We start from the raw sequence: 27,893 nt of genomic DNA on the forward strand, positions 1-27,893 counted from the left end.
GGTCATCCTGTTAAACAGAAAACGACCAGAAATACTATGTAGCCTTTTGCTATTTAACAACAATTACATTCAGAGTGTTTGATACCTTTGAATCATTGTTGGGACCAAATATAAGTTTTGATTCATGATAGCATGGTATTTGTATAGCCTAGCGGTCTCTAATGCAAGCAAGGTGGAGTGCAATTCTACCAATGGCAGAAGATAATTATTTTACTCTCTGGTCATCAGAATATCAACTGCTCTGTTGTTAGTTGGTTTACTGTGAACATACAGATTGTCAACATGTATTTGTTTGTCTTGGAGTGTTCTAGAATGTATTGTGAGAGTTCTAGAAGGCTTCAGATAATTACAAAAGTTCTGTAGAAGCCCCCTAAAACCTCCGTCCTATCCTCTGTATGGCTGGCCAGTGGCTTGTGGACAGTGTGTCTCCTATGGCACTTAGATCTACTGTCTCCCGCTCAACACTGTCCACAGAGCCATTACCAACCAACCCTCAGACTAACACCTGAAACCAGCAACTTTCCACACAACACCTGAAAGTCAAACTCACATAGCTTCTACAACCTCAAAATAAAGTAGATCTCATGATAGATAGATGTATGTTTGCAGAAGCAGATGCTGTATTTCACTGCCATGCTAAAACACTAGGCTACTGCTTGGTCATACATTCAAATCTAAATAGCAATTGATGATCAGTAAAACCACAGTACAGTCAGTGTTCACCTGCATCCACTCACTCACACACAAAATACAAGACACTATTCATCAATTCCTCTAATGCAGATGATGTCTGTACAGTTATGAGAACAAAAAATATATACTGAACAAAAATCTAAACACAACATGCAACCATTTCAAAGTTTTTACTGAGTTACAGTTCATAGAAAGAAATCAGTCAATTGAAATAAATTCATTAGGCACTAATCTGTATTTCACTAATGTATTTCACATGACTGGGTAGGGGTGCAGCCATGGAGGGCATAGGCCCACCCACTGGGGAGCCGTGCCCCCCCCCAGACGATCATTCAGGTGAAGAAGCTGGATGTGTAGGTCCTGGGATGGAGTGGTTACACGTGGTCTGTGGTTCTGAGGCTGGTTGGATGTACTGCCAAATTCTCTACCATGCAGCTTAGCAGTCAGCATGCCAATTACACGCTCCCTCAAAACTTGAGTCATCTGTGGCATTGTGTTGTGTGACAAAAGTGCACATTTTGAAGTGGGCATTTATTGTTCCCAGGACAAGGTGCACCTGTGTAATGATCATGCTGTTTATTCAGCTTCTTGACATGTCACACCTGTCAGGTGGATGGATTATTTTGGCAAAGGAGAAATGCTCACTAACAGGGATGTAAACAAATTTGTACACAAAATTTGAGAGAAATAAGCTTTTTGTGCGTATGGAAAATGTCTGGGATTTCTTATTTCAGCTCATGAAACATGGGACCAACACTTTACATGTTGCATTTATATTTTTGTTCAGTGTATACTTTACTTGAGCAGTTCAGTTGTGTAGTTCCAGTGGTCACCAGAATGATTGTGAATGAGCTGGTCAGGTGAGGACACAGGAACAACAGTCTTAGTCAGGATGATCCAAATACTGACTCATCTTTCACATCACCCTCTTCCTCTTTTTACACATTCAGTTCCTCCTCTTGTTTTCCTCCCCGTTTTCCTTTGCTTATTCTTGTGCGTTCACACTTTGTGTGTGTGTGACTGGGTGAGTGTCTGTGTGTGTGACTGGGTGAGTTTCTGTGTGTGTGTGACTGGGTGAGTGTCTGTGTGTGTGACTGGGTGAGTGTCTGTGTGTGTGTGTGTACTTATATGCCTCTGTGTGTTATTCCTCTGTGATGGTGTGGAGGGTACTGGGGGTACGTAGTTCCGTTCGGACATTCCCACTGGAGATGGACCAGACGTCGCTGAGCTCTGCCGGGCAAAGGATATGGGTTAGAGGTCAGGGGTGTGGTAGTTGAGGTTCAGGTCAGCGGTTGGTGCAGGGTTCATGTGTGGGTTGAGGTCCAATGGTTTGGGAATGGTTCATGGGAGGTTCATGCAGGTTTCAAGGGTTGAGAACCAGAGGGTTCATGGGAGGTTCATTGGTTCATGCAGGGTTCGCGAGTTGAGTGGTTCATGGGTTAAGGTCCAGAGGGAGGGAGATGAGGGTTCTAGTGGGAGACTCTGAGTGGAAGGGATTCCATCGACCCCTCCCTGACTCCACTGGATCTAAGGCACAGACAGAACACAGAATCATTTACGCCGGCATTCCAAGTAAAATATAAATTCATCCTGGAGGTGCACGGCTGTACACTGCCTTAAAAATGCACCAACATACTGCCTCTGATGAAACAGGCTTTTTCATGTTATGTGTCCAACAAACTAGAGGGTTAGAACACCACAGGCATTGAGCAGAGATTATTTTAGAATTTGAATTGAATGTCAGAAACAAACAGCTAATCCAGCTCATAAACTGTACAGATATGCAAGAGATTAAAATGTCGGTGTGCTTTTTAGTATATGCCCCTGTGTTTCCACAAGTGGAGACTAGTCCAATGGGAAAGGGCTATAGTGATGTACAGTATTTAGTATGATATGGTTGTTGTCCTTACCGGTCCGGAACTTGCTATAAGGCCCGGTCTTGTGTGTCTGCCGACTGCCTGACCAGAAGTGTAAGCCTCGCTCACGCCACCTGTAGGACAGGGAGAAATAGCATACTTCACACACACACATACAGACACACCTTACAGACACACCTTTACCTAACTAACCCATTATATTTTCCACTGAAAGCATCTCACTCACACACCTTTGACATGTATGTAGAAACGTGTGAACTCACCAGTGGAATATGAAGATGCAGACGATAAGAGCAGCAGAGACCAGGTCAGTCAAAACCCACATCACACTGTACTGCTCTGGAGTCTGTAGGGGTTGGGAAACACATGTGAAGACATTAGTGTGTGTTGTGTGTGCGTCTCACCATAATGAGAACGTGTGTGTGAGGTGTGTGTGTGCCTCCCATGTTGATTAGCAGTGTGTGTGTGTGTGTGTGTCACAGGAGGCTGCTGAGGGGAGGACGGCTCATAATAATGGCTGGAACGAAGAAAATGGTGTGTGTGTGTGTGTCTCACCACAAGGAGCAGCAGTGTGTGTGTGTCTCACCACAAGGAGCAGAGGTGTGTGTGTCTCACCACAAGGAGCAGCGGTGTGTGTGTGTGTGTCTCACCACAAGAAGCAGCGGTGTGTGTGTGTGTCTCTCCACAAGGTGCAGAGGTGTGTGTGTGTCTCACCACAAGGAGCAGAGGTGTGTGTGTGTGTGTCTCACCACAAGGAGCAGCGGTGTGTGTGTGTGTCTCACCACAAGGAGCAGCGGTGTGTGTATATCTCTCAGCAGCATGTTGTTGGTGGTAACAGAGGATGCTCCACTGCACCAGGCCAGAGAGTAGAGCCACGGCTGGTTCACTACATACAGGTTCACACTGATGTTCACCGACCTGTACTTACTGAAACACACACATTCATGGTGGGTGAGGAGTGAGACGTTTTATAGTACATCATGTGTGTGTGGGTGTGTACCTGATGTGTTGTAGAGACATGGTGCTGTAATGCAGATTGAGGGAAGTGATGTGGTTGTCCTGTAGTTCCTGAATAGAGGCAGTCTGTCCGGCTGTCTGTTGCAGCTCTGGATCCACCTGCTGTATCTCCCCTCTCTGATCTGATGGCAGCCACAGCACCTATACACACACACACACACACACACACACACACACACACACACACACACACACACACACACACACTCTTAAAAAAGTCTGTCCCTTATAAGAGCATGGCGGCAAGCCTTTCTAACATGGTCCTGTAACATGGTTCCCCCCCCCCATCACCCCCCAGCCACACACATACTTGGCTGGAGTTGATGTGTGTGTGTATGAGGTCGAGGGTGATGTTGAGGTAGTTGTCTCTATAAGGGTGTCCAGGAGGAGGCTGTCTCAGGTCAAACAACACAGTCCTGCCCGTCCGATTCGCTACGTCCAGAACTTCAGCCAGGGAGGGAACAGTCTGATTGGCAGCTCGCGCTCGCTGCTCTGGAGACAGAGAGGACACCGTGCCAAAAGGATCCCACTGGGAGGGAGGGGGGGGGGGAGAGAGGGATGGTTAAAAGCGGTCTGTAATACAGCTACTAACTAACCCATGGCGCTGAAGTCAGCTGCTGTGTGTGTGTGTGTGTCTCCATTCAAAAGTGTGAGTGTCCTTACAGAGAGGAACCAGGCCCCAGCGTTGAGCAGCTGTACATCAGACCAGGTGAACAGGGCAGCATGTGTGTGTGTTCTGTTAGGAAACACCTCCTCTACGTTAGTGGTCCTCTGCAGGGTGAGGTCATGCATCACAAACGGAACGCCATCAGCACTAGGAGAGAGGGAAGGGGGAGGGGAGAGATTTGGTGTTGCCGTTCACATGGTCAAGACAGACATGTGTGGCAGGTCTCAGGTGAAGATTCACTAGGTCTGCTAGCTAAGGTCCTGCTAACAGGCCCGGTTCAAATGCATGTACTATTTTAAATCTTTCAAATACTTTGAGCGTTTGCTTTAGCCTTCCTGGAGTGCCTGATGGGCGGTTCCATTACACCAGGCTAACTCCATTACACCAGGCTACTCCATTACACCAGGCTACTCCTTTACACCAGGCTACTCCATTACACCAGGCTAACGCCATTACACCAGGCTACTCCATTACACCAGGCTAACTCCATTACACCAGGCTACTCCATTACACCAGGCTACTCCTTTACACCAGGCTACTCCATTACACCAGGCTACTCCATTACACCAGGCTACTCCATTACACCAGGCTACTCCATTACACCAGGCTACTCCATTACACCAGGCTAACGCCATTACACCAGGCTAACGCCATTACACCAGGCTACTCCTTTACACCAGGCTACTCCATTACACCAGGCTACTCCATTACACCAGGCTAACTCCATTACACCAGGCTACTCCATTACACCAGGCTAACTCCATTACACCAGGCTACTCTATTACACCCTCCCAGATTCTCAAGCCCAGCTAAAGTACCTGAAATGATTTGAAATAGTATTTGAGTCCAGGTCTGCGTCCTACATGCTAATGCTAAAGGCCACATAGAGAACATAGCCAGCGCCAGGCTAGCAGGCCTGGACAGGAGTACTAACCTCTAACTGGATTAGTTAGGCTGTAATCACATTAACTGTGAGGAGTGGAGGGACGCTAACGCTAATGTCTGATCTCTAGGATTAGTACAAGGCTGCCAGGACAGGACAAGGCAGGACAGGGGTCAAAGCTAGCCAGGACACGGGGCTATTACAGGGATCAGAAGGGGACAGACAAACAAGACAGACAAAACAAGACAGAGAGGGGTGTGTACCTTATAGTGATGTCAGTCTCCAGCCCGTCCACTCCAGCCTCCACTGCACTCTCAAAGGACATTAGAGTGTTCTCTGGAGCAAGCTGTTAGAGGACAGACAAGCACGAACACACCAAGGTATGTGAGCGGAGCGAGGAGCGGAGCGTTCCCAATTTGACTAGGAATCTCGCACCAGACTCCAAAGGCTGGAGAGTCAGCCTTCTCGTCAGCTCCAATTTTGTCTCCAGTAGCACTCACCTCACCAGCTCAGGGCATTCACGGCCCAGCATGCATTTGTAGTCTACTTGTGTGCTGCTATAGCCCCTTGCTTTAGCTACTATCATTGAGTTCACTAGATATTTTCATGAAGAAACTGATCAAACACACAGGTGCAATGTGACTAAATCAATGTGACAAAGATGAGGACCAAGAACAAGAGAGGGAGTGAGGTGATGTAGTGTCCATAATTAAATAATCATCGTGGAATCTTAAGAGAAAGGTATCCTGAAGCATGATGGTGTACAAACTACGTGCACATTCTAAAGAAAAGAACGAGGTGGATAGATAAGTGTGTCATTGTAACAAAGTATTTATAAACTAAACATCAGATCTCTTAAATGTTGCGTTCATTTCCGTTTTATTATCTACACAATAGGCCATAATTGATGTTGACTCAATAGGCCATAATTGATTTTGACTCAATAGGCCATAATTGATTTTGACTCTATAGGCCATAATTGATTTTGACTCTATAGGCCATAATTGATTTTGACTCTATAGGCCATAATTGATTTTGACTCTATAGGCCATAATTGATTTTGACTCTATAGGCCTGGCATATTGCCACTGTCAAGGAGCTTTCCATACTGATTTGGTTATTTTGCCTAAAATCCTACCTATAGGAACATAAAAACAGCAACTCTGCATCTCTGCCCAGCCTGTCAAGAGTGGCCAAAAGGGTGTTAAACATCCCCAGTGGCTCTACAAGTGTGGAGGAGATATTCTCCGCTGCTGGCCGGCTCTCCAGGCACCGTCACACGAGCCTTAAGACACAGACTCTGGCCAATCTCGTGTTTCTAAAAATCAATACAAAGGCACAGTAGACTGACCCTAATAAGGCATTTTTCATTTAAATTCTATTTAATTCTAAGTTACAGCCTATATGTACAATTTATTGACTATAATGATTTAATAAAACAAAATGTTGTTTAAATGCTGATGTAATGTATTTCTTTGTAGAATAGCCTTGAAATAATTGTATTCATATAGCCTAAACAATGTCTGGCTCCTGACCTATTTAGAGTGTTTATATGCTGTTTAACAACTGAAAGGTTGCAAGTTCGAATCCCCGAGCTGACAAGGTACAAATCTGTCGTTCTGCCCCTGAACATGCAGTTAACCGACTGTTCCTAGGCCGTCATTGAAAATAAGAATGTGTTCTTTACTGACTTGCCTAGTGAAATAAAAGTGAAATAAAAAATTAATATGACATGTAGCCAATTTGAAATGATTTTCGCTTCTTTCATTTACCTTTTCATGTTAATTCAAATACTTTTCATTCAAATCCATGTGGTTTGGTTTCAATACGTAAAACACAATTGTTAGGTCCAAGTAGTCATAAAAATAGATGGATGTTGATTCAATTGTGATTTACTGAAGAGGGAATTTGGTATGGCAGTTTTTTTCATGTGAGTGCGGAGCGGTTTTTAGCAGAGCGGTAGAAAAGGACATGGAGCGCTGGAGCGGTTTTTAGCAGAGCGGTAGAAAAGGACATGGAGCGCTGGAGCGGTTTTTAGCAGAGCGGTAGAAAAGGACATGGAGCGCTGGAGCGGTTTTTAGCAGAGCGGTAGAAAAGGACATGGAGCGCTGGAGCGGTTTTTAGCAGAGCGGTAGAAAAGGACATGGAGCGCTGGAGCGGTTTTAGCAGAGCAGTAGAAAAGGACATGGAGCGCTGGAGCGGTTTTTAGCAGAGTGGTAGAAAAGGACATGGAGCGCTGGAGCGGTTTTTAGCAGAGCGGTAGAAAAGGACATGGAGCGTTGGAGCGGTTTTTAGCAGAGTGGTAGAAAAGGACATGGAGCGCTGGAGCGGTTTTAGCAGAGCGGTAGAAAAGGACATGGAGCGCTGGAGCGGTTTTAGCAGAGCGGTAGAAAAGGACATGGAGCGCTGGAGCGGTTTTAGCAGAGCGGTAGAAAAGGACATGGAGCGCTGGAGCGGTTTTTAGCAGAGCGGTAGAAAAGGACATGGAGCGCTGGAGCGGTTTTTAGCAGAGCAGTAGAAAAGGACATGGAGCGCTGGAGCGGTTTTTAGCAGAGTGGTAGAAAAGGACATGGAGCGCTGGAGCGGTTTTTAGCAGAGCGGTAGAAAAGGACATGGAGCGTTGGAGCGGTTTTTAGCAGAGTGGTAGAAAAGGACATGGAGCGCTGGAGCGGTTTTTAGCAGAGCGGTAGAAAAGGACATGGAGCGCTGGAGCGGTTTTTAGCAGAGCGGTAGAAAAGGACATGGAGCGCTGGAGCGGTTTTAAGCAGAGCGGTAGAAAAGGACATGGAGCGCTGGAGCGGTTTTTAGCAGAGCGGTAGAAAAGGACATGGAGCGCTGGAGCGGTTTTTAGCAGAGCAGTAGAAAAGGACATGGAGCGCTGGAGCGGTTTTTAGCAGAGTGGTAGAAAAGGACATGGAGCGCTGGAGCGGTTTTTAGCAGAGCGGTAGAAAAGGACATGGAGCGCTGGAGCGGTTTTTAGCAGAGCGGTAGAAAAGGACATGGAGCGTTGGAGCGGTGCCCGAGATTTCCAATACAAGGGCATCAAAGTAAAGTAAATTTTCCAGTGCCAGACTTTATTCTAATCAGGAACTCACTCTCTTCTCTGACTCTCTAAAGGAGCGCTGGAGCGCCAGAGCCTCTGTGTTAAAGTAATGTCACTGGAATTACCATGGTTTCTGTGCCATACTGTATATTGTATGTTGTATTGATTGATAGTGATAATATTGATAATGATGGTATTGATAGTGATAACATTGATCATGAAGTTATTGATAGATGATAATAATGTTATATATATAGTGATAATATTGATAATGAAGTTATTGATAGATGATAATAATGTTATATATATAGTGATAATATTGATAATGAAGTTATTGATAGATTATAATGTTATATATATGGTGATAATATTGATAATGAAGTTATTGATAGATGATAATGTTATATATATATATAGTGATACTATTGATAATAATGTTATATATAGATAGTGATAATATTGATAATAATGTAATATATAGATAGTGATAATATTGATAATGATGTCATTGATATATAGATATGTACCATGGGAGCTCCTCTGTGTCCGAGGAGTGTTGGTTTGGGTCCCAGGGTTCCAGCTTCTCTGATGCAGGGAGAATACATGGCCAGAGGAACCAGGTACAGACTGAACAATACACCCAGGTACACACCCAACAGACACACCTGATGCACTAGAGAGAGAAAGAGCGAGAGAGAGCGAGAGAGCCATAGAGAGCAAGAGGGCGAGAGAGCCATAGAGAGCAAGAGAGCGAGCGAGCCATAGAGAGCAAGAGAGAGCGAGAGAGCCATAGAGCGCGAGAGAGTGAGAGAGAGCCATAGAGAGCGAGAGAGTCATAGAGAGCGAGAGAGCGAGAGAGCCATAGAGCGCGAGAGAGTGCCATAGAGAGTGAGAGAGCCATAGAGAGCGAGACCATATTTCACAACAACCTCATACTGGAACAGGCTCTCGAGCAGAGATCCAGTGTTCTAATTCTAGTTATACAAGTCTTAATGATGAAATCAGAGCTTAAAGGGGCAATCTGGAATTGCTACATCCATTTTTATTTACCCATTTATTGAATGATTTATGAATGCCTCATGAATGTATAAACACTTGGTCTATGAATCTGGTGGTTCCATTTCTCCAGCCCCATCCCGTAGCTGTTTACCACAATAGGTGACGGGAGTCGTTTGTTATTGTGTGAACTGCAGATTGCCCCTTTACATCAGACTGCTGTACACCTGACACAGCTTAAGTGTGTGTGTGTCATTATCCTCCACAGGGAGGCCAGACATGAGTCAGCTAGTCCACCTACAGCTTCACGTCACCACGACAACTCAGAACAGTGACCATGGAGATGACAGAGAAACAAGAGAGAGCGAGAGATAGAGGGAAAAAGTGAGAGAGAAAGCGAAGCACAGAGTGTGCATCATCAAATCAAATTTCATTTTCACATACACGTTTAGCAGATGTTATTGCGGGTGTAGTGAAATTCTTGTGTTTCTAGCTCCAACAGTGCAGTAATATTTAACAATTCACAACAATACACACAATGCAGTGTCTATGTCAGGTTTACAACTCTGAAAGGTTTCCTCAGTCAACAGGGATTGCGTTCTTCTGCTCAGATGTTGCATGCGTCAACCAATGGTTGTGTGCCACATTCATGACTGTGCAGTTGGACACCAGGTTGCTATAACATAGATGTGGTTAGCTGATACGTAAAATACCTATCCAGACTTTGAAAAATCTGCCATTTGTCCGCAACGACTGAGCAGGGGAACACGACCAGAAACTGGACTTGTTTTACAGCAGCCAATCGGAGCACTTACCTCTCTTGTTCATGCGAAAAAAGTGCAGCGCTATTGGCCAGGACAGGAGAGTCATAAATAAAACCCCGCCTACATGAAGAAAGGGGGCTGTGACCTAGCCAATAGAGAAGGGGAGACAGCGAAAGGTTCATATGACAATGCAGACAACTGAACATACACATTTCACATTGTCACTTTGGGTCGCTTAATTTTATTGGTCTGTGTATGTGTGAGTGACGGCTAGACTAGCCAACCTGCAGGGAGAGGAGGAGGGTCTTCCACTCTTTACTCCACACCTCAGACAGAACAGCCGTGGCACTGACAGCGAATGCCAGGGTCACCACAATCCCCATCTAACACAGAAAAATATCAAAGGACTAATCAACATATGTGTCATCCAGATCAGTCTGTGCTTCTTCACAGATGATGTGTGCGTGTGTGAATTAGAGGCTGCTGCCTTATATACATATACTTGAAATCACTGGCCACTTTAGTAGTTGGAACACTAGTCACTTAAATAATGTTTACATATTTTGCATTACTCATCTCATAAGTATATAATGTGTTATATTCTACTTAGTCTATGCATTACGTATCTTAGTCTATGCATTACTCATCTCATATGTATATAGTGTATTATATACTATTCTACCGTATCTTAGTCTATGCATTACTCATCTCATAAGTATATACTGTATTCTATTCTACTGTATCTTAGTCTATGCTTCTCTGAAATTGCTCATCCAAATATTTATATATTCTTAATTCCATTCCTTTACTTTAGATTGTGTGTATTGTTAGATATTACTTGTTAGATATTACTGCACTGTTGGAGCTAGAAACACAAGCATTTCGCTACACCCGCAATAACATCTGCTAAACATGTGTACGTGACAAATAAAATGTGATTTGATTTGACTGTGTGCTGTACTCCATGGAGGATGGGAGATACCTTGTGACTCCAGTGAAGGTACAACCTCTGTCCCTCAGACAGTAAACACACTGCCAGTACCTGCAAGACAACAACATAGAGATGTAAATGAACAGAGCAGCAGTAGTACAGTGTTATAGTAATGTAGTAGTACTGAAGAGAGCAGCAGTTAGTACAGTGGTATAGTAATGTAGTAGTACTGAAGAGAGCAGCAGTAGTACAGTGGTATAGTAATGTAGTAGAATGGAAGAGAGCAGCAGTCGTACAGTGGTATAGTAATGTAGTTGTACTGAAGAGAGCAGGAGGTAGTACAGTGGTATAGTAATGTAGTAGTACTGACGAGAGCAGCAGTAGTACAGTGGTATAGTAATGTAGTAGTACTGAAGAGAGCAGCAGTAGTACAGTGGTATAGTAATGTAGAAGCACTGAAGAGAGCAGCAGGAGTGCAGTGGTATAGTAATGTAGTAGTACTAAACAGAGCAGCAGTAGTACAGTGGTATAGTAATGCAGTAGTACTGAAGAGAGCAGCAGTAGTACAGTGGTATAGTAATGTAGTAGTACTGAAGAGAGCAGCAGTTAGTACAGTGGTATAGTAATGTAGTAGTACTGAAGAGAGCAGCAGTAGTACAGTGGTATAGTAATGTAGTAGTGCGGAAGAGAGCAGCAGTAGTACAGTGGTATAGTAATGTAGTAGTACTGAAGAGAGCAGCACTAGTACAGTGGTATAGTAATGTAGAAGTACTGAAGAGAGCAGCAGGAGTGCAGTGGTGTAGTAATGTAGTAGTACTAAACAGAGCAGCAGTAGTACAGTGGTATAGTAATGCAGTAGTACTGAAGAGAGCAGCAGGTAGTACAGTGGTATAGTAATGTAGTAGTACTGAAGAGAGCAGGAGGGAGTACAGTGGTATAGTAATGTAGTAGTACTGAAGAGAGCAGCAGTAGTACAGTGGTATAGTAATGTAGTAGTACTGAAGAGAGCAGGAGGTAGTACAGTGGTGTAGTAATGTAGTAGTACTAAACAGAGCAGCAGTAGTACAGTGGTATAGTAATGTAGTAGTACTGAAGAGAGCAGCAGTTAGTACAGTGGTATAGTAATGTAGTAGTACTGAAGAGAGCAGCAGTAGTACAGTGGTATAGTAATGTAGTAGTACTAAACAGAGCAGCAGTAGTACAGTGGTATAGTAATGTAGTAGTACTGACGAGAGCAGCAGTAGTACAGTGGTATAGTAATGTAGTAGTACTAAACAGAGCAGCAGTAGTACAGTGGTACAGTAATGTAGTAGTACTGAAGAGAGCAGCAGTTAGTACAGTGGTATAGTAATGTAGTAGTACTGAAGAGAGCAGCAGTAGTACAGTGGTATAGTAATGTAGTAGTACTGAAGAGAGTAGCAGTTAGTACAGTGGTATAGTAATGTAGTAGTACTGAAGAGAGCAGCAGTAGTACAGTGGTATAGTAATGTAGTAGTATGGAAGAGAGCAGCAGTTAGTACAGTGGTATAGTAATGTAGTAGTACTAAACAGAGCAGCAGTAGTACAGTGGTATAGTAATGTAGTAGTACTGAAGAGAGCAGCAGTTAGTACAGTGGTATAGTAATGTAGTAGTACTGAAGAGAGCAGCAGTAGTACAGTGGTATAGTAATGTAGTAGTACTAAACAGAGCAGCAGTAGTACAGTGGTATAGTAATGTAGTAGTACTGAAGAGAGCAGCAGTTAGTACAGTGGTATAGTAATGTAGTAGTACTGAAGAGAGCAGCACTAGTACAGTGGTATAGTAATGTAGTAGTACTGAAGAGAGCAGCAGTAGTACAGTGGTATAGTAATGTAGTAGTACTAAACAGAGCAGCAGTAGTACAGTGGTATAGTAATGTAGTAGTACTGACGAGAGCAGCAGTAGTACAGTGGTATAGTAATGTAGTAGTACTAAACAGAGCAGCAGTAGTACAGTGGTATAGTAATGTAGTAGTACTGAAGAGAGCAGCAGTTAGTACAGTGGTATAGTAATGTAGTAGTACTGAAGAGAGCAGCAGTAGTACAGTGGTATAGTAATGTAGTAGTACTGAAGAGAGTAGCAGTTAGTACAGTGGTATAGTAATGTAGTAGTACTGAAGAGAGCAGCAGTAGTACAGTGGTATAGTAATGTAGTAGTATGGAAGAGAGCAGCAGTTAGTACAGTGGTATAGTAATGTAGTAGTACTAAACAGAGCAGCAGTAGTACAGTGGTATAGTAATGTAGTAGTACTGAAGAGAGCAGCAGTTAGTACAGTGGTATAGTAATGTAGTAGTACTGAAGAGAGCAGCAGTAGTACAGTGGTATAGTAATGTAGTAGTACTAAACAGAGCAGCAGTAGTACAGTGGTATAGTAATGTAGTAGTACTGAAGAGAGCAGCAGTTAGTACAGTGGTATAGTAATGTAGTAGTACTGAAGAGAGCAGCACTAGTACAGTGGTATAGTAATGTAGTAGTACTGAAGAGAGCAGCAGTAGTACAGTGGTATAGTAATGTAGTAGTACTGAAGAGAGCAGCAGTAGTACAGTGGTATAGTAATGTAGTAGTACTGAAAAGAGCAGCAGTAGTACAGTGGTATAGTAATGTAGTAGTCCTGAAGAGAGCAGCAGTAGTACAGTGGTATAGTAATGTAGTAGTACTGAAAAGAGCAGCAGTAGTACAGTGGTATAGTAATGTAGTAGTACTGAAGAGAGCAGCAGTAGTACAGTGGTATAGTAATGTAGTAGTACTGAAAAGAGCAGCAGTAGTACAGTGGTATAGTAATGTAGTAGTACTGAAAAGAGCAGCAGTAGTACAGTGGTATAGTAATGTAGTAGTACTGAAGAGAGCAGCAGTTAGTACAGTGGTATAGTAATGTAGTAGTACTGAAAAGAGCAGCAGTAGTACAGTGATATAGTAATGTAGTAGTACTGAAGAGAGCAGCAGCAGTACAGTGGTATAGTAATGTAGTAGTACTGAAGAGAGCAGCAGTAGTACAGTGGTATAGTAATGTAGTAGTCCTGAAGAGAGCAGCAGTAGTACAGTGGTATAGTAATGTAGTAGTACTGAAGAGAGCAGCAGTAGTACAGTGGTATAGTAATGTAGTAGTACTGAAGAGAGCAGCAGGTAGTACAGTGGTATAGTAATGTAGTAGTCCTGAAGAGAGCAGCAGCAGTACAGTGGTATAGTAATGTAGTAGTACTGAAGAGAGCAGCAGTAGTACAGTGGTATAGTAATGTAGTAGTACTGAAGAGAGCAGCAGCAGTACAGTGGTATAGTAATGTAGTAGTACTGAAGAGAGCAGCAGTAGTACAGTGGTATAGTAATGTAGTAGTACTGAAGAGAGCAGCAGTAGTACAGTGGTATAGTAATGTAGTAGTACTGAAGAGAGCAGCAGTAGTACAGTGGTATAGTAATGTAGTAGTCCTGAAGAGAGCAGCAGTAGTACAGTGGTATAGTATTGTAGTAGTACTGAAGAGAGCAGCAGTAGTACAGTGGTATAGTAATGTAGTAGTACTGAAGAGAGCAGCAGTAGTACAGTGGTATAGTAATGTAGTAGTACTGAAGAGAGCAGCAGGTAGTACAGTGGTATAGTAATGTAGTAGTACTGAAGAGAGCAGCAGTAGTACAGTGGTATAGTAATGTAGTAGTACTGAAGAGAGCAGCAGCAGTACAGTGGTATAGTAATGTAGTAGTACTGAAGAGAGCAGCAGCAGTACAGTGGTATAGTAATGTAGTAGTACTGAAGAGAGCAGCAGTAGTACAGTGGTATAGTAATGTAGTAGTACTGAAAAGAGCAGCAGTAGTACAGTGGTATAGTAATGTAGTAGTCCTGAAGAGAGCAGCAGTAGTACAGTGGTATAGTAATGTAGTAGTACTGAAGAGAGCAGCAGCAGTACAGTGGTATAGTAATGTAGTAGTACTGAAGAGAGCAGCAGCAGTAGAGTGGTATAGTAATGTAGTAGTACTGAAGAGAGCAGCAGTAGTACAGTGGTATAGTAATGTAGTAGTACTGAAGAGAGCAGCAGTAGTACAGTGGTATAGTAATGTAGTAGTACTGAAGAGAGCAGCAGTAGTACAGTGGTATAGTAATGTAGTAGTACTGAAGAGAGCAGCAGTAGTACAGTGGTATAGTAATGTAGTAGTACTGAAGAGAGCAGCAGTAGTACAGTGGTATAGTAATGTAGTAGTCCTGAAGAGAGCAGCAGCAGTACAGTGGTATAGTAATGTAGTAGTACTGAAGAGAGCAGCAGTAGTACAGTGGTATAGTAATGTAGTAGTACTGAAGAGAGCAGCAGTAGTACAATGGTATAGTAATGTAGTAGTACTGAAGAGAGCAGCAGTAGTACAGTGGTATAGTAATGTAGTAGTCCTGAAGAGAGCAGCAGCAGTACATTGGTGTCGTACTGAAGAGAGCAGCAACAGTAGCATAGAATTCATATAGTGATAGTACTATAGTTCTCACCAGCAGCAGAGCAGCAGCAATAGAATAGTAGTAATAATATTATAGTAATAGTATTAATACAAGTATAGTACATAGTATGTATGTATAGTATGTATAGTAGTATTACTAGTTCTCACCAGCAGCAGAGAGAAGTAGGAGAAACGGGCAGCAGTAGTTGCACAGTAGTAGTAGTAACAGTAGAAATAGTACAGTAATATCAGTAGTATAAGTATAGTAGTATTTATAGTAGTAGTTCTAGTTCTCACCAGCAGCAGAGAGATGTAGGTGAACAGAGCAGCAGCAACAACCAGCAGCACCAGAGACCAGGGGAACCAGAATCCCAGAGTCTCAAAGTTAAACCTGCAATGCATACATATACGGTAGTACAATCTGTGCATGTGTGGTGTGTGTGTATATATGCACGTGTGGTGTGTGTGTGTCTGTGCGTGCATGCTTGCGTGGGTGGTGTGTGTGTCGTACACATGTGTTTGTGTGTCGTGCATGTGCGTGACCCACCAATCAAAATCATTGTAATCGTTGTGAGCCTGGCTCCAGAAGTAGAGGAACAGAGAGGAGAGGAGGAAGGTCAGGACCAGAAGGACCACGCTCCCACACTCCACCTGGAGGAGAGAGAGAAGGAAGAAGAGAGGGGGGAGAGAGAAGGGAGAGGGGATGAGAAGGGGAGAGACATGAGGTGGGGTAGAGGGAGAGTGGGGGGGTCAGAGAGAGAGGCAGTCAAAGAGAGAGAGTAATTGTTCCTATAAAGGGTTAGATCAGTAACATTAACAACATACACTGCAGTTGCAGTATGTCAGCAGAGAGAGAATCAATACTCAGCACGTGCCCAGTCCACTCTGCACTATCAGCAAACTCACCACACACTGTTTCAGAAAATGTTCTAGCTTTAGTCAGTGTTTCAGATAACGTTCTAGCTTTAGTCAGTGTTTCAGATAACGTTCTAGCTTTAGTCAGTGTTTCAGATAACGTTCTAGCTTTAGTCAGTGTTTCAGATAACGTTCTAGCTTTAGTCAGTGTTTCAGATAACGTTCTAGCTTTAGTCAGTGTTTCAGATAACGTTCTAGCTTTAGTCAGTGTTTCAGATAACGTTCTAGCTTTAGTCAGTGTTTCAGATAACGTTCTAGCTTTAGTCAGTGTTTCAGAGAACGTTCTAGCTTTAGTCAGTGTTTCAGATAACGTTCTAGCTTTAGTCAGTGTTTCAGATAACGTTCTAGCTTTAGTCAGTGTTTCAGATAACGTTCTAGCTTTAGTCAGTGTTTCAGATAACGTTCTAGCTTTAGTCAGTGTTTCAGATAACGTTCTAGCTTTAGTCAGTGTTTCAGATAACGTTCTAGCTTTAGTCAGTGTTTCAGATAACGTTCTAGCTTTAGTCAGTGTTTCAGATAACGTTCTAGCTTTAGTCAGTGTTTCAGAGAACGTTCTAGCTTTAGTCAGTGTTTTAGATAACGTTCTAGCTTTAGTCAGTGTTTCAGATAACGTTCTAGCTTTAGTCAGTGTTTCAGATAACGTTCTAGCTTTAGTCAGTGTTTCAGATAACGTTCTAGCTTTAGTCAGTGTTTCAGATAACGTTCTAGCTTTAGTCAGTGTTTCAGATAACGTTCTAGCTTTAGTCAGTGTGAGCACCTTGCTACAGAACAGTCTATTTATTTTCTACAACACACTCACTCATCACACACTGCAAGCAAGGCAGTGACTCCTAGGGCTAAACACCATGAGAGATGATAGCCACTTTTCCTGATGTCAATCAGCTGATCAGAGCGAATTATGATATAAATATTGTAGCTAGCTAGTTAGCTAAGCAGTCGAAACAAACATGTTTTTACTTGATTTGAGTTTATTCTGCTGCTGACATTTTCCTCTTACTAACAAGCAGTCGAATTGCCCCAATCTTTGTCTCTAACAGTATTCAAGTCTCCCCGGTCGGCGCCCACAGACAGTGGTCACTGCATGCAAGTCAGACACAAGTGCGCTCTAAGAGCGGGAAGGCTGGGAGAGGGGTATTATGTGAGATTCAAGAGCTTATGAAATAACCAAATTTAATGTTACATTTCATATTAAAACAACAAAAGACTCAAAATAAAATTGAAAAGTAGGCGAATTTGTCAACAACAACAACAAAAAATCCACAGAGCTGCAAAGACACTTTTTCACAGAAGGGCACTGGTTGAACCCTACCTGTGCACGTGCCTGTGTCTGTGTGTGTGTGTGCGTGCGAGCGTGCTTCTCTGTGTGTGTATGTGAGCGTGCTTCTCTGTGTGTGTGCGTGCGAGCGTGCTTCTCTGTGTGTGTATGTGAGCGTGCTTCTCTGTGTGTGTGCGTGCGAGCGTGCTTCTCTGTGTGTGTATGTGTGTGTGTGCGAGCGTGCTTCTCTGTGTGTGTGTAAGTGTGTGTATAGGCTACCCTGCTGCAGCAGCACTCCCCAGGCTGTGACTTGGTCCTCTGGTAGCGTCTCCATTGACACCCGTACAGACCAGCCAGACACGACACAAACGGCTGGTGCTCATACCTGGATAAAAACACAATAATACTATGATATGATACAATACACAAGAATATAATACAATATAAATATAATATCACCTGGGAACAACACACTATAATACTATAACAATACTATTCTTCCTGTTAACGACAGCTAATACTATAGTACTGTATCATCTATCAATTAGAATGGAATCTTCACAAGCAACACACACACACGTGCATGTCACACCCTGACCTTAGTTATCTTTGTTTTCTTTATTATTTTGGTCAGGTCAGGATGTGACGATGGGTGGTTTGTTGTGTTTTTTTTTGTATGTTTAAGGTGTTGTTTACTAGTCTAGGTGTTTTGTATGTCTATGGTTGCCTAGATTGGTTCTCAATTAGAGGCAGCTGTTTCTCGTCGTCTCTGATTGGGAACCATATTTAGGCAGCCATATTCCTTGGGTTATTGTCTATGTTTAGTTGCCTGTGTCAGCACTATTATTATAGCTTCACGGTCGTTTTGTTGTTTTTGTAAGTTTGTTTAAGTTTCTTCAAGTTTCTTCGTTTCATTAAAGAAGACGTATTCTCATCACCATAAGGAACGTGACCGTGAACACACACAGACACTAGTAGTTTACCTCTGCAGCAGCTGCCGCCGCACCACCTTTAGCTTCCCCAGCTTCGGACTGGACACGGACCCTCACCCGCAGCCTCACCTGCAGCCCCGCATCCCAGAGACAAAAGGGAAAGAGAGGATGAGAGACAGAGAGGAAGGGAAGGAGGGACAGAAAAGACTGAATGGAGACTGTCTTTGGTCCCAGTAGTTTTTCGGTATTGAAGGAGAGCTGTGGAATGAAAGAAAGAGAGAGATGGGAGCATAAAGGGACAATCTGTGATTTCTACATCAATTTTTGGACTTTAAGATGTATGATATTTAACAATTGATTGATTGAATAATTTCTAAATGCCTTAGGAGTTTAGTTCACTGTCATACCCAATCACAACCAAACATATCAGCTTAGAGAGAGTTTAGTAGATTTAAGTTTACCAACAGACCAAGATTCACCAGAGGAAATCTACTAGATCTAGGGCTAGATTCAATCTGATCGCCCCTTTTCGGCTATGCACCTTTTAAAAGGCAATGTTTTCGTGTTTACGGAGACCGCATTCACAGTACAAGTTGCATATGCTGGTTTAATTGGAAATTACCTTTAAATGTAAATCACACTATAACGCGGATCTTCCACAGTCCGATTTGAATCTAGGCCCTATTGTGTCTTTAGACACATCCAAAATGGCCTCCCTTCTCAATCAACCCTGATCTGCATCCAGCTCCTTTTTAAACACTAACATATCTAGTCTACTTAAAAGAAGGTCTCCTAACAACCATCTACAGCATTCTATACTGTATCCACTGACCTAACAACCATCTACAGCACTCTACACTGTCTCTACTGACCTAACACTTAATCTTCATGTCCACTGACATAATACCTGTTGGTAGTTAGAGGGAGAGTGGGGGGAGGAAGGGAGGAAAGGAGGAAGGGAGAGAGGGAGCACCCATCTTCCGGTTAGAGGGGATAGAATAGAGGAAATGATTGTGGACTACAGGAAAAGGAGGACTGAGCACACTCCCATTCTCATTGATGGGGCTGTAGTGGAGCAGGTTGAGAACTTCAAGTTCCTTGGTGTCCACATCACCAGAATGGTCCAAACACACCAAGACAGTTGTGAAGAGGGCACAACAAAGGCTATTCCCCATCATGAAACTAAAAAGACTTGGCATGGGTCCTCAGATCCTCAAAAGGTTCTACAGCTGTAACACCAAGAGCATCCTGACTGGTTGCATCACTGCCTGGTACGGCAACTATTTGGCCTCCGACCACTAGGCACTACAGAGGGTAGTGCGTACGGCCCAGTACTTCACTGGGGCTAAACTGCCTGCCATCCAGGACCTCTACACTAGGCGGTGTCAGAGGAAGGCCCTAAAAATTGTCAAAGACACCAGCCATAGACTGTCCTTTCTACTACCGCATGACAAGCGGTACCGGAGCGCCAAGTCTAGGACCAAAAGGCTTCTCAACAGCTTTTACCCCCAAGCCAAAAGACAGGTAATCAAATGATAATCAAATGGCTACCCGGACTATTTTCAACCTCTCTTTCTCGCTGCTGCTACTCTCTGTTTATCATATATGCATAGTCACTTTAACCATATCTACATGTATATACTACCTCAGTTAGCCCGACTAACCGGTGCCTGTATATAGCCTTGCTACTGTTATAGCCTCACTACTTTATATAGCCTTGCTACTGTATATAGCCTTGCTACTGTTATAGCCTCACTACTTTATATAGCCTTGCTACTGTTATAGCCTCACTACTTTATATAGCCTTGCTACTGTTATAGCCTCGCTACTGTATATAGCCTCGCTACTGTATATAGCCTCGCTACTGTATATAGCCTCACTACTTTATATAGCCTTGCTACTGTATATAGCCTTGCTACTGTTATAGCCTCGCTACTTTATATAGCCTTGCTACTTTATATAGCCTCGCTACTGTATATAGCCTCGCTACTGTATATAGCCTCGTTACTGTATATAGCCTCGTTACTGTATATAGCCTTGCTACTGTATATAGCCTTGCTACTGTATAAAGCCTTGCTACTGTATAAAGCCTTGCTACTGTATATAGCCTCGTTACTGTATATAGCCTTGCTACTGTATATAGCCTCGCTACTGTATATAGCCTTGCTACTGTATATAGCCTCATTACTGTATATAGCCTCATTACTGTATATAGCCTTGCTACTGTTATAGCCTTGCTACTTTATATAGCCTTGCTGCTGTTATCACTGTCTTTTTACTGTTGTTTTTATTTCTTTACTTATCTATTGTTCACCTAATACCTATTTTTTACTTTAAAATTGCACTGTTGGTTAGAGCCTTTAAGTAAGCATTTCACTGTAAGGTCTACACCTGTTGTATTCATTCGGGGGCAAGTGACAAATAAACTTTTATTTTATATTAAGATGAGGGAAAGAGATTAGGGTAAAAATAGGATCCGTTTTCTCCAGAGCGCTGAAGGCCTACTACCTATCAGACACAAACAATCAGATAATCAGGCTAGCCAAACAGGTCTCTCACACAGAACACAAACTATCTACCTTCTTCACTCTATTTGCTTTCATTTTGGACATTTAGCGTACAGTTAGTGGATTAAAATGTAGTTGACCAAAGTTCAATCAGGACGGCTGGTCTGAATGCTTGTTTAACTTTATCCATTTAGCATAACATAAATCACTGTTGTTTCCTATTCTACGAATACAAATGTATCATCAGCATAGCCTCTCATTTCTTTACCTCTTTCCATACTAACCATGTGCGGAATATCATTCACCTATTTACATTATAGCCTATAAGCACGGCACAATAATGCACATTCCTCATGCTAGCTGTTTAACCTATGGGCTCACTCTTGCAATTATCACCTCACTCCTCTCTCAACAAACGGGCGTAAATCATGGGATGTATTTATATGTAAATTTACCCATGCTCTCTCACTTGCTCTTTTTCAGCACCATCCACCTCCCCACCACCAGCAGCTATAATAAAAAGGGCCATAATTGGAACTCCTTTCACCCAGCGGGGTGGGTTCGATGCCAGGAGTCCTGCATAGGGCTACCTGCCATCACATCATCTGTCGACGAAACCATTCCCCAAACTATTTAATAAAATGTCATATTGCTGTCCGTCTTTATTGTTCATTCAGTGAAGCCTGTACTCCATTGAGCTAAGGTACACACATCTACAGTTGAAGTCGGAAGTTTATACACCTTAGTCAAATACATTTAAACTCAGTTTTTTCACAATTCCTGACATTTAATCTGTCTTAGGTTGGTTAGGATCACCACGTCATTTTAAGAATGTGAAATGTCAGAATAATAGTAGAGAGCATGATTTATTTCAGCTTTTATTTCTTCCAGTGGGTCAGAAGTTTACATACACTCAATTAGTATTTGGTAGCATTGACCTTAAATTGTTTAACTTGGGTCAAACGTTTCAGGGAACCTTCCACAAGCTTCCCACAATAAGGTGGGTGAATTTTGGCCCATTCCTCCTGACAGAGCTGGTGTAACTGAGTCAGGTTTGGCGGCCTCCTTGCTCGCACACGCTTTTTCAGTTCTGCCCACAAATGTTCTATAGGATTGAGGTCAGAGCTTTGTGATTGCCACTCTAATACCTTGAATTTGTTGTCCTTAAACCATTTTGACACAACTTTGGAAGTATGCTTGGGGTCATTGTCCATTTGGAAGACCCATTTGCGACCAAGCTTCAACTTCCTGACTGATGTCTTGATATGTTTCCATCCTCATGATACCATCTATATTGTGAAGTGCACCAGTCCCTCCTGCAGAAAAGCACCCCAACAACATGATGCTGCCACCCCTGTGCTTCACGGTTGGGATGGTGTTCTTCAGCTTGCAAGCCTCCCCCTTTTCCCTCCAAACATAACAATGGCCATTATGGCCAAACAGATCTATTTTTTTTTCATCAGACCAGAGGACAATTCTCCAAAAAGTACGATCTTTGTCCCCATGTCCAGTTGCAAACCACTTTCTGGCTTTTTATGGCATTGTGGAGCAGTAGTTTCTTCCTTGCTGAGTGGTCTTTCAGGTTATGTCGATATAGGACTCATTTTACTGTGGATATAGATACTTTTGTACCTGTTTCCTCCAGCATCTTCACAAGGTCCTTTGTTGTTGTTCTGGGAGTGATTTGCACTTTTCGCACCAAAGTACGTTCATCTCTAGGAGACAGAACGCGTCTCCTTCCCGAGCGTTATGATGGCTGTGTGGTCCCATGGTGTTTATACTTGTGTACTATTGTTGTACAGATGAATGTGGTACCTTCAGGCATTTGGAAATTGCTCCCAGGGAGGAACCCGACTTGTGGAGGTCTACAATATTTTTTCTGAGATCTTGGCTGATTTCTTTTGATTTTCCCATGATGTCAAGCAAAGAGGCACTGAGTTTGAAGGTAGGTCTTGAAATACATCCACAGGTACACCCCCAATTGACTCAAATTATGTCAATGAGCCTTTTAGAAGCTTCTAAAGCCATGACTTCATTTTATGGAATTTTCCAAGCTTTTTAAAGATACAGTCAACTCGGTGTATGTAAACTTCTGACCCACTGGAATTGTGATACAACGAATTATAAGTGAAATAATCTGTCTGTAAACAATTGTTGGAAAACTTACTTGTGCCATGCACAAAGTAGATGTCCTAACCAACTTGCCAAAACTATAGTTTGTTAACAGGACATTTGTGGAGTGGTTGAAAAACAAGTTTTAATGACTCCAACCTAAGTGTATATAAACTTCCGACTTCAACTGTATGTAGGATTAAATAAACCTACCTCATCTGTACTGTAACACTAACCCATGACAAATAATCTGAACCACCATTAAACTAGGTTAATTCCATACACTGATCATATCTCTTTCACAGGACATACCAACTCCAGTGAACTGGCACATAACAGTGGTGTTATGGTGGCGGTGCCATACCAGCTCACTGGAGTAATACTCTCTATGGTAAAAGAGATTTGATGTCAAATCTGAAGGAGTGAAAGAGACAGTGACTAAACTGATCTGAGGTCCAGGTAAAGATTAGATCGACTAGATTTATGTTTATTGTCCTACAAGAGGAAATTCTTACAGCTCACACATTACATACACAAACCACATAGAAACACAGCAGCAAACAATCAGACACACTGTAAATGGTAGAATGGGCTGGTGTTGTAAACCATAGAATTAGACTGAGTAGAATGGACAAGGAACCCCTGACCTTGTCAATGACTGGTAAACTCATCGGTACACTCACAATGGCTGACATTGAAAGGGGCTTCCCATTACACTCATTGTTATTACTATATGGCCTAATATACACCATCTGGTATCTGCCCTGTACCGTAGGCTTAACAATGACCATAGGCCAGGGCTACAGACAGTGTGTGTGTCTATAAATAGTGTTAAACTTAACAGTGACTCTCTGTTGTCTCTGTTGTTCATTTTCTCCCAGCATCACCACATCATCATCCCCAGCTAAACCCCAGCTAACCAGCACCAATAGGCTTCCCGCCCAAGCTATTTCCCAGCACCAATAGGCTTCAAATCCAAGCTATACACCAGCACCAATAGGCTTCCCAACTCGAGCACCAATAGGCTTCCAATCCAAGCTATACACCAGCACCAATAGGCTTCCCATCCCCAGCTATACCCCAGCACCAATAGGCTTCCCATCCAAGCTATACACCAGCACCAATAGGCTTCCCATCCAAGCTATACACCAGCACCAATAGGCTTCCCATCCCCAGCTATATCCCAGCACCAATAGGCTTCCAATCCAAGCTATACACCAGCACCAATAGGCTTCCCATCCCCAGCTATACCCCAGCACCAATAGGCTTCCCATCAAAGCTATACACCAGCACCAATAGGCTTCCCATCCAAGCTATACACCAGCATATACACCAGCACCATTAGGCTTCCAATCCAAGCTATACACCAGCACCAATAGGCTTCCCATCCCCAGCTATACCCAAGCACCATTAGGCTTCCCATCCAAGTTATACACCAGCACCAATAGGCTTCCCATCCCCAGCTATACACCAGCACCAATATGCTTCCAATCCAAGCTATACCCCAGCACCAATAGGCTTCCCATCCAAGCTATTCCAAGCACCAATATACTTCCCATCCAAGCTATACACCATCATCAATAGGCTTCCCATCCAAGCTATACACCAGCACCAACAGGCATCCCATCCTAGCTTTACCCCAGCACCAATAGGCTTCCCATCCAAGCTATACACCAGCACCAATAATATCCCCATCCAAGCTATATCCCAGCACCTATAGACTTCCCACCCCGAGCTATACCACAGCACCAATGGGCTTCCTATCCAAGCTTTCCCCAGCACCAATAGGCTTTCCATCCAAGCTATACACCAGCACCAATAGGCTTCCCATCCAAGCTATACACCAGCACCAATAGGCTTCCCATCCAAGCTTTACCCCAGCACCAACAGGCTTCCCATCCAAGCTAAACCCTAGCACCAATAAGATTCCCATCCAAGCTATATCCCAGCACCTATAGACTTCCCACCCCCAGCTATACACTAGCACCAATAGGCTTCCCATCCAAGCTATACACCAGCACCAATAGGCTTCCCATCCCCAGATATATTCCAGCACCAATAGGATTCCCATCCAAGCTATACAGCAGCACCAATACGCTTCCCATCCACGCTTTAACCCAGCACCAATGGGCTTCCCATTCAAGCTATACACTAGCACCAATAGGCTTCCCATCCAAGCTATACACCAGCACCAATACGCTTCCCATTCACGCTATTCCCAGCACCAATAGGCTTCCCATCCAAGCTATACACCAGCACCAATATGCTTCCCACCCATGCTATACCCCAGCACCCATAAAAAATATTCATACCATTATACCAGCACCCATCCAAAAAGAAGTTGAGCTAGCCCAGCACCAATGCAATACCTAACCTAAAACAGCATCCAGGCTAATCGGTGGCCAACAGAACCGCCTGGTCATTCCCTCCGTGTGTCTATCAATCTTCATTCAATCAACTGTTATGATCATAGTGTTCACTGGTCAATCTACGGCCTACTAATGAATATTAACGAATAGTCAGTCATCGTTTTATTTATATATTTGTAGAATAGCCCAGTAAACTACTATTCTTTCGTGACGGTAGGTTGCCCATAGCACAAGAGAGAATGATCCGCCTTTATATGCATGGGACTAGTTAACCAATAATAAAACAAGAAAATACACAACGGTTGGTTCATATTATCACCGTTTACTGTGCTATGAACTATTTTAGACTTACCGGACGGTGATTATAAAAGCTAGTCGGCCGTTACTATTCTCTGTCTGTTTATCCGTTGAAAAAAAAGCACGCGATCTGTGTTGCCGCAGCCTCCTGCAGTCTGGTGGTATAATCAGAGCCGCGTTTGTCTCGCGCCAGAGAAAGTACGACAGCACACGCCGTAGAGAGACGGCCACTCCCACCTGTTGCTAACAGTACATGCATCTATAATTACAGTAAGGAATAATGATACAAATAGGCTGAAACTATTACGCTCGTTCTTTGGCAGGAAATGAAAAGGTTGTTTGAAGCTCAGACTAGACTGGTGCTACATAACCGATTTAACCACACCGACAGATTTTATGTTGTTATAGTCGAATTGATCACTATTTAGTAGCCTAGGCTACAGTGTGTGTGTTTCTCTAATTTGAGGCAGTGAAGCTCTTGGTAATCTGTAACACATGTATGTAATGACAATAGTACCTTACCAAGCAGACATAATGGACTTTGACAACCCTCAGCTAGTAAAAGCTCTTACTGAAGCGGGACCTCTGGCTTTCTCATCTAATGGGTTTTGAGTAAGAGGCAAGGAGAGAGGATGCAAGGAGTATGCAATTGAGATTCTCCCAGAGATGGAGAGAGAGAAGTAGAGATAGACAGAGACATGGAGGCAGTGAGAGAGGTAAAAAGGGCTAGAAATAAAGAGCTGGTGGGTTACGACAGACACACACATACCCTTTGTCTAGCCTGGCAGATTAAGACTGTGGCAACAGTAATTACCAGTTTAATCAGTGACGAGTCTAATTTCCCATTCAGATGAGAACCCTCTTAGAGGAGCTGACACACTTAAAATGTCAATAACACTTTATATAAAACAGACCTAACCAGGGGTACACACAACAGCCTAACCAGGGGTACACACAACAGCCTAACCAGGGGTACACACAACAGCCTAACCAGGGGTACACACAACAGCCCGAAACGGATATACAGACAGCCAGACTATCCACCATACAGCGGTTTCTTCACTTTATTTGTCTCAGTCAAAATAATCCAATCATTTGATAAACATAATTATGGCTCCAATACACAGGAAGAGAATACTTCAATAGCTATCACCACCCTTCTCTGAACCAGTCCCAAACCAGTCTAAACCAGTTTGAGCAAGTTCAATCCAGTCTATCCCAGTTCTAAACCTGTCTAACCTCAGGTGGGCTACAGTAGTCTGGGGAACTGACAAGATTTGAAGGTTGTGTAGTCTCTTCCCACAGCTGCAGTAGCATGCAGAGCACTGAGTCTGGTGAGAGAGACTAGAGTTTGTCCAACTGTCTGCTGGAACTCTTCCACCTGTGAGACAGTTTAAGGCCAAAGGCAGTTGCAACACTAGATTTTAAAAACAGAACAAAGTCAAACCTGGTAGAACGTATACTTCTTAATGGTACGGTGGTATTCTTCAGCGCCATCTGCATAAAGAAAGCATGTTGCTAAACAAAGAATGCAGACAATATTCTTCTGGTTGTTTTAGGCTGGGGTTCTTTTAGTGTACATTACATGTGAACAAAACTGCTCTATCTTCAGAGGGTTGGGACTAGGATCAGTCCAACATTGTACCGCAACGATTGTACTGGAAAAGATATGTTCTTCTATACTGTATCGTACACAGGCATCCTTCATGTACCATCATTATCATCACTATTGTATTATGATTTTAGACATTCCATAAAAAAGGTTTGTCATGCGTGTCATCTCACTCAGCCAGACAGAGAAAGAGAGGGAGAGATAAGGAGATGACTTGAACGACTGTCCCAAATGGCACCCTATTTTATGACAAAAGTAGTGCACTATTTAGGGAATAGGGTGCAGTTTGGGACTGAGATGATATCAACAGTACCACTTTGTGTCTCTTCATTACACTTTCAACCAAACCCTTCTCCACAAAACAAAACACATAAGAAAAGATCAAACTAAAATGCACTTTTTCAACACATGAAAATAACAGGCAGACATCAACAAACAAACAGTTCAAAGGTCAGATAAGATCCAGTCCACAGCCACTGTCCTGCTGAAACTACAACTCCCATGAGTCTTTGGGCCTGAATCTCTCCTCCAATCCGATCAGTATATTTGTACCAGCGATGACATCAGTAAGAGCGTCCTTCCCACAGTCACCGT

General features: G+C 43.1%; 2 protein-coding genes across 5 annotated transcripts in view; both read right to left on the reverse strand.

The window, feature by feature from the left end:
- Positions 1-1,830: 1,830 nt before the first annotated feature.
- Positions 1,831-21,368, reverse strand: LOC135553394 (glycerophosphodiester phosphodiesterase domain-containing protein 5-like). Its single transcript, XM_064985531.1, has 17 exons — positions 21,365-21,368; positions 18,454-18,514; positions 17,750-17,855; positions 15,848-15,951; positions 15,598-15,691; positions 10,923-10,982; positions 10,225-10,323; positions 9,992-10,085; positions 8,708-8,853; positions 5,401-5,483; positions 4,251-4,401; positions 3,898-4,116; positions 3,571-3,728; positions 3,353-3,497; positions 2,834-2,916; positions 2,604-2,683; positions 1,831-2,220 (listed from the first exon to the last, which is right to left on the reverse strand). Exons 1-17 carry the CDS (start codon positions 21,366-21,368, stop codon positions 2,126-2,128), a joined length of 1,782 nt encoding a protein of 593 aa, XP_064841603.1. The 3' UTR covers positions 1,831-2,125.
- Positions 21,369-26,735: 5,367 nt separating this feature from the next.
- LOC135552832 (serine/threonine-protein kinase PAK 1-like) overlaps positions 26,736-27,893 on the reverse strand; it is a 46,449-nt gene continuing 45,291 nt past the window's right edge. For all 4 annotated transcript variants that reach the window (XM_064984722.1, XM_064984723.1, XM_064984724.1 and 1 more), the window contains exon 14: positions 26,736-27,893. This exon is cut by the window's right edge and continues 223 nt beyond it. The gene's annotated coding sequence lies outside the window, so the exon portion shown is untranslated.

This window comes from Oncorhynchus masou, chromosome 13 (assembly GCF_036934945.1).
Source record: "Oncorhynchus masou masou isolate Uvic2021 chromosome 13, UVic_Omas_1.1, whole genome shotgun sequence".
NCBI lineage: Eukaryota > Metazoa > Chordata > Actinopteri > Salmoniformes > Salmonidae > Oncorhynchus > Oncorhynchus masou.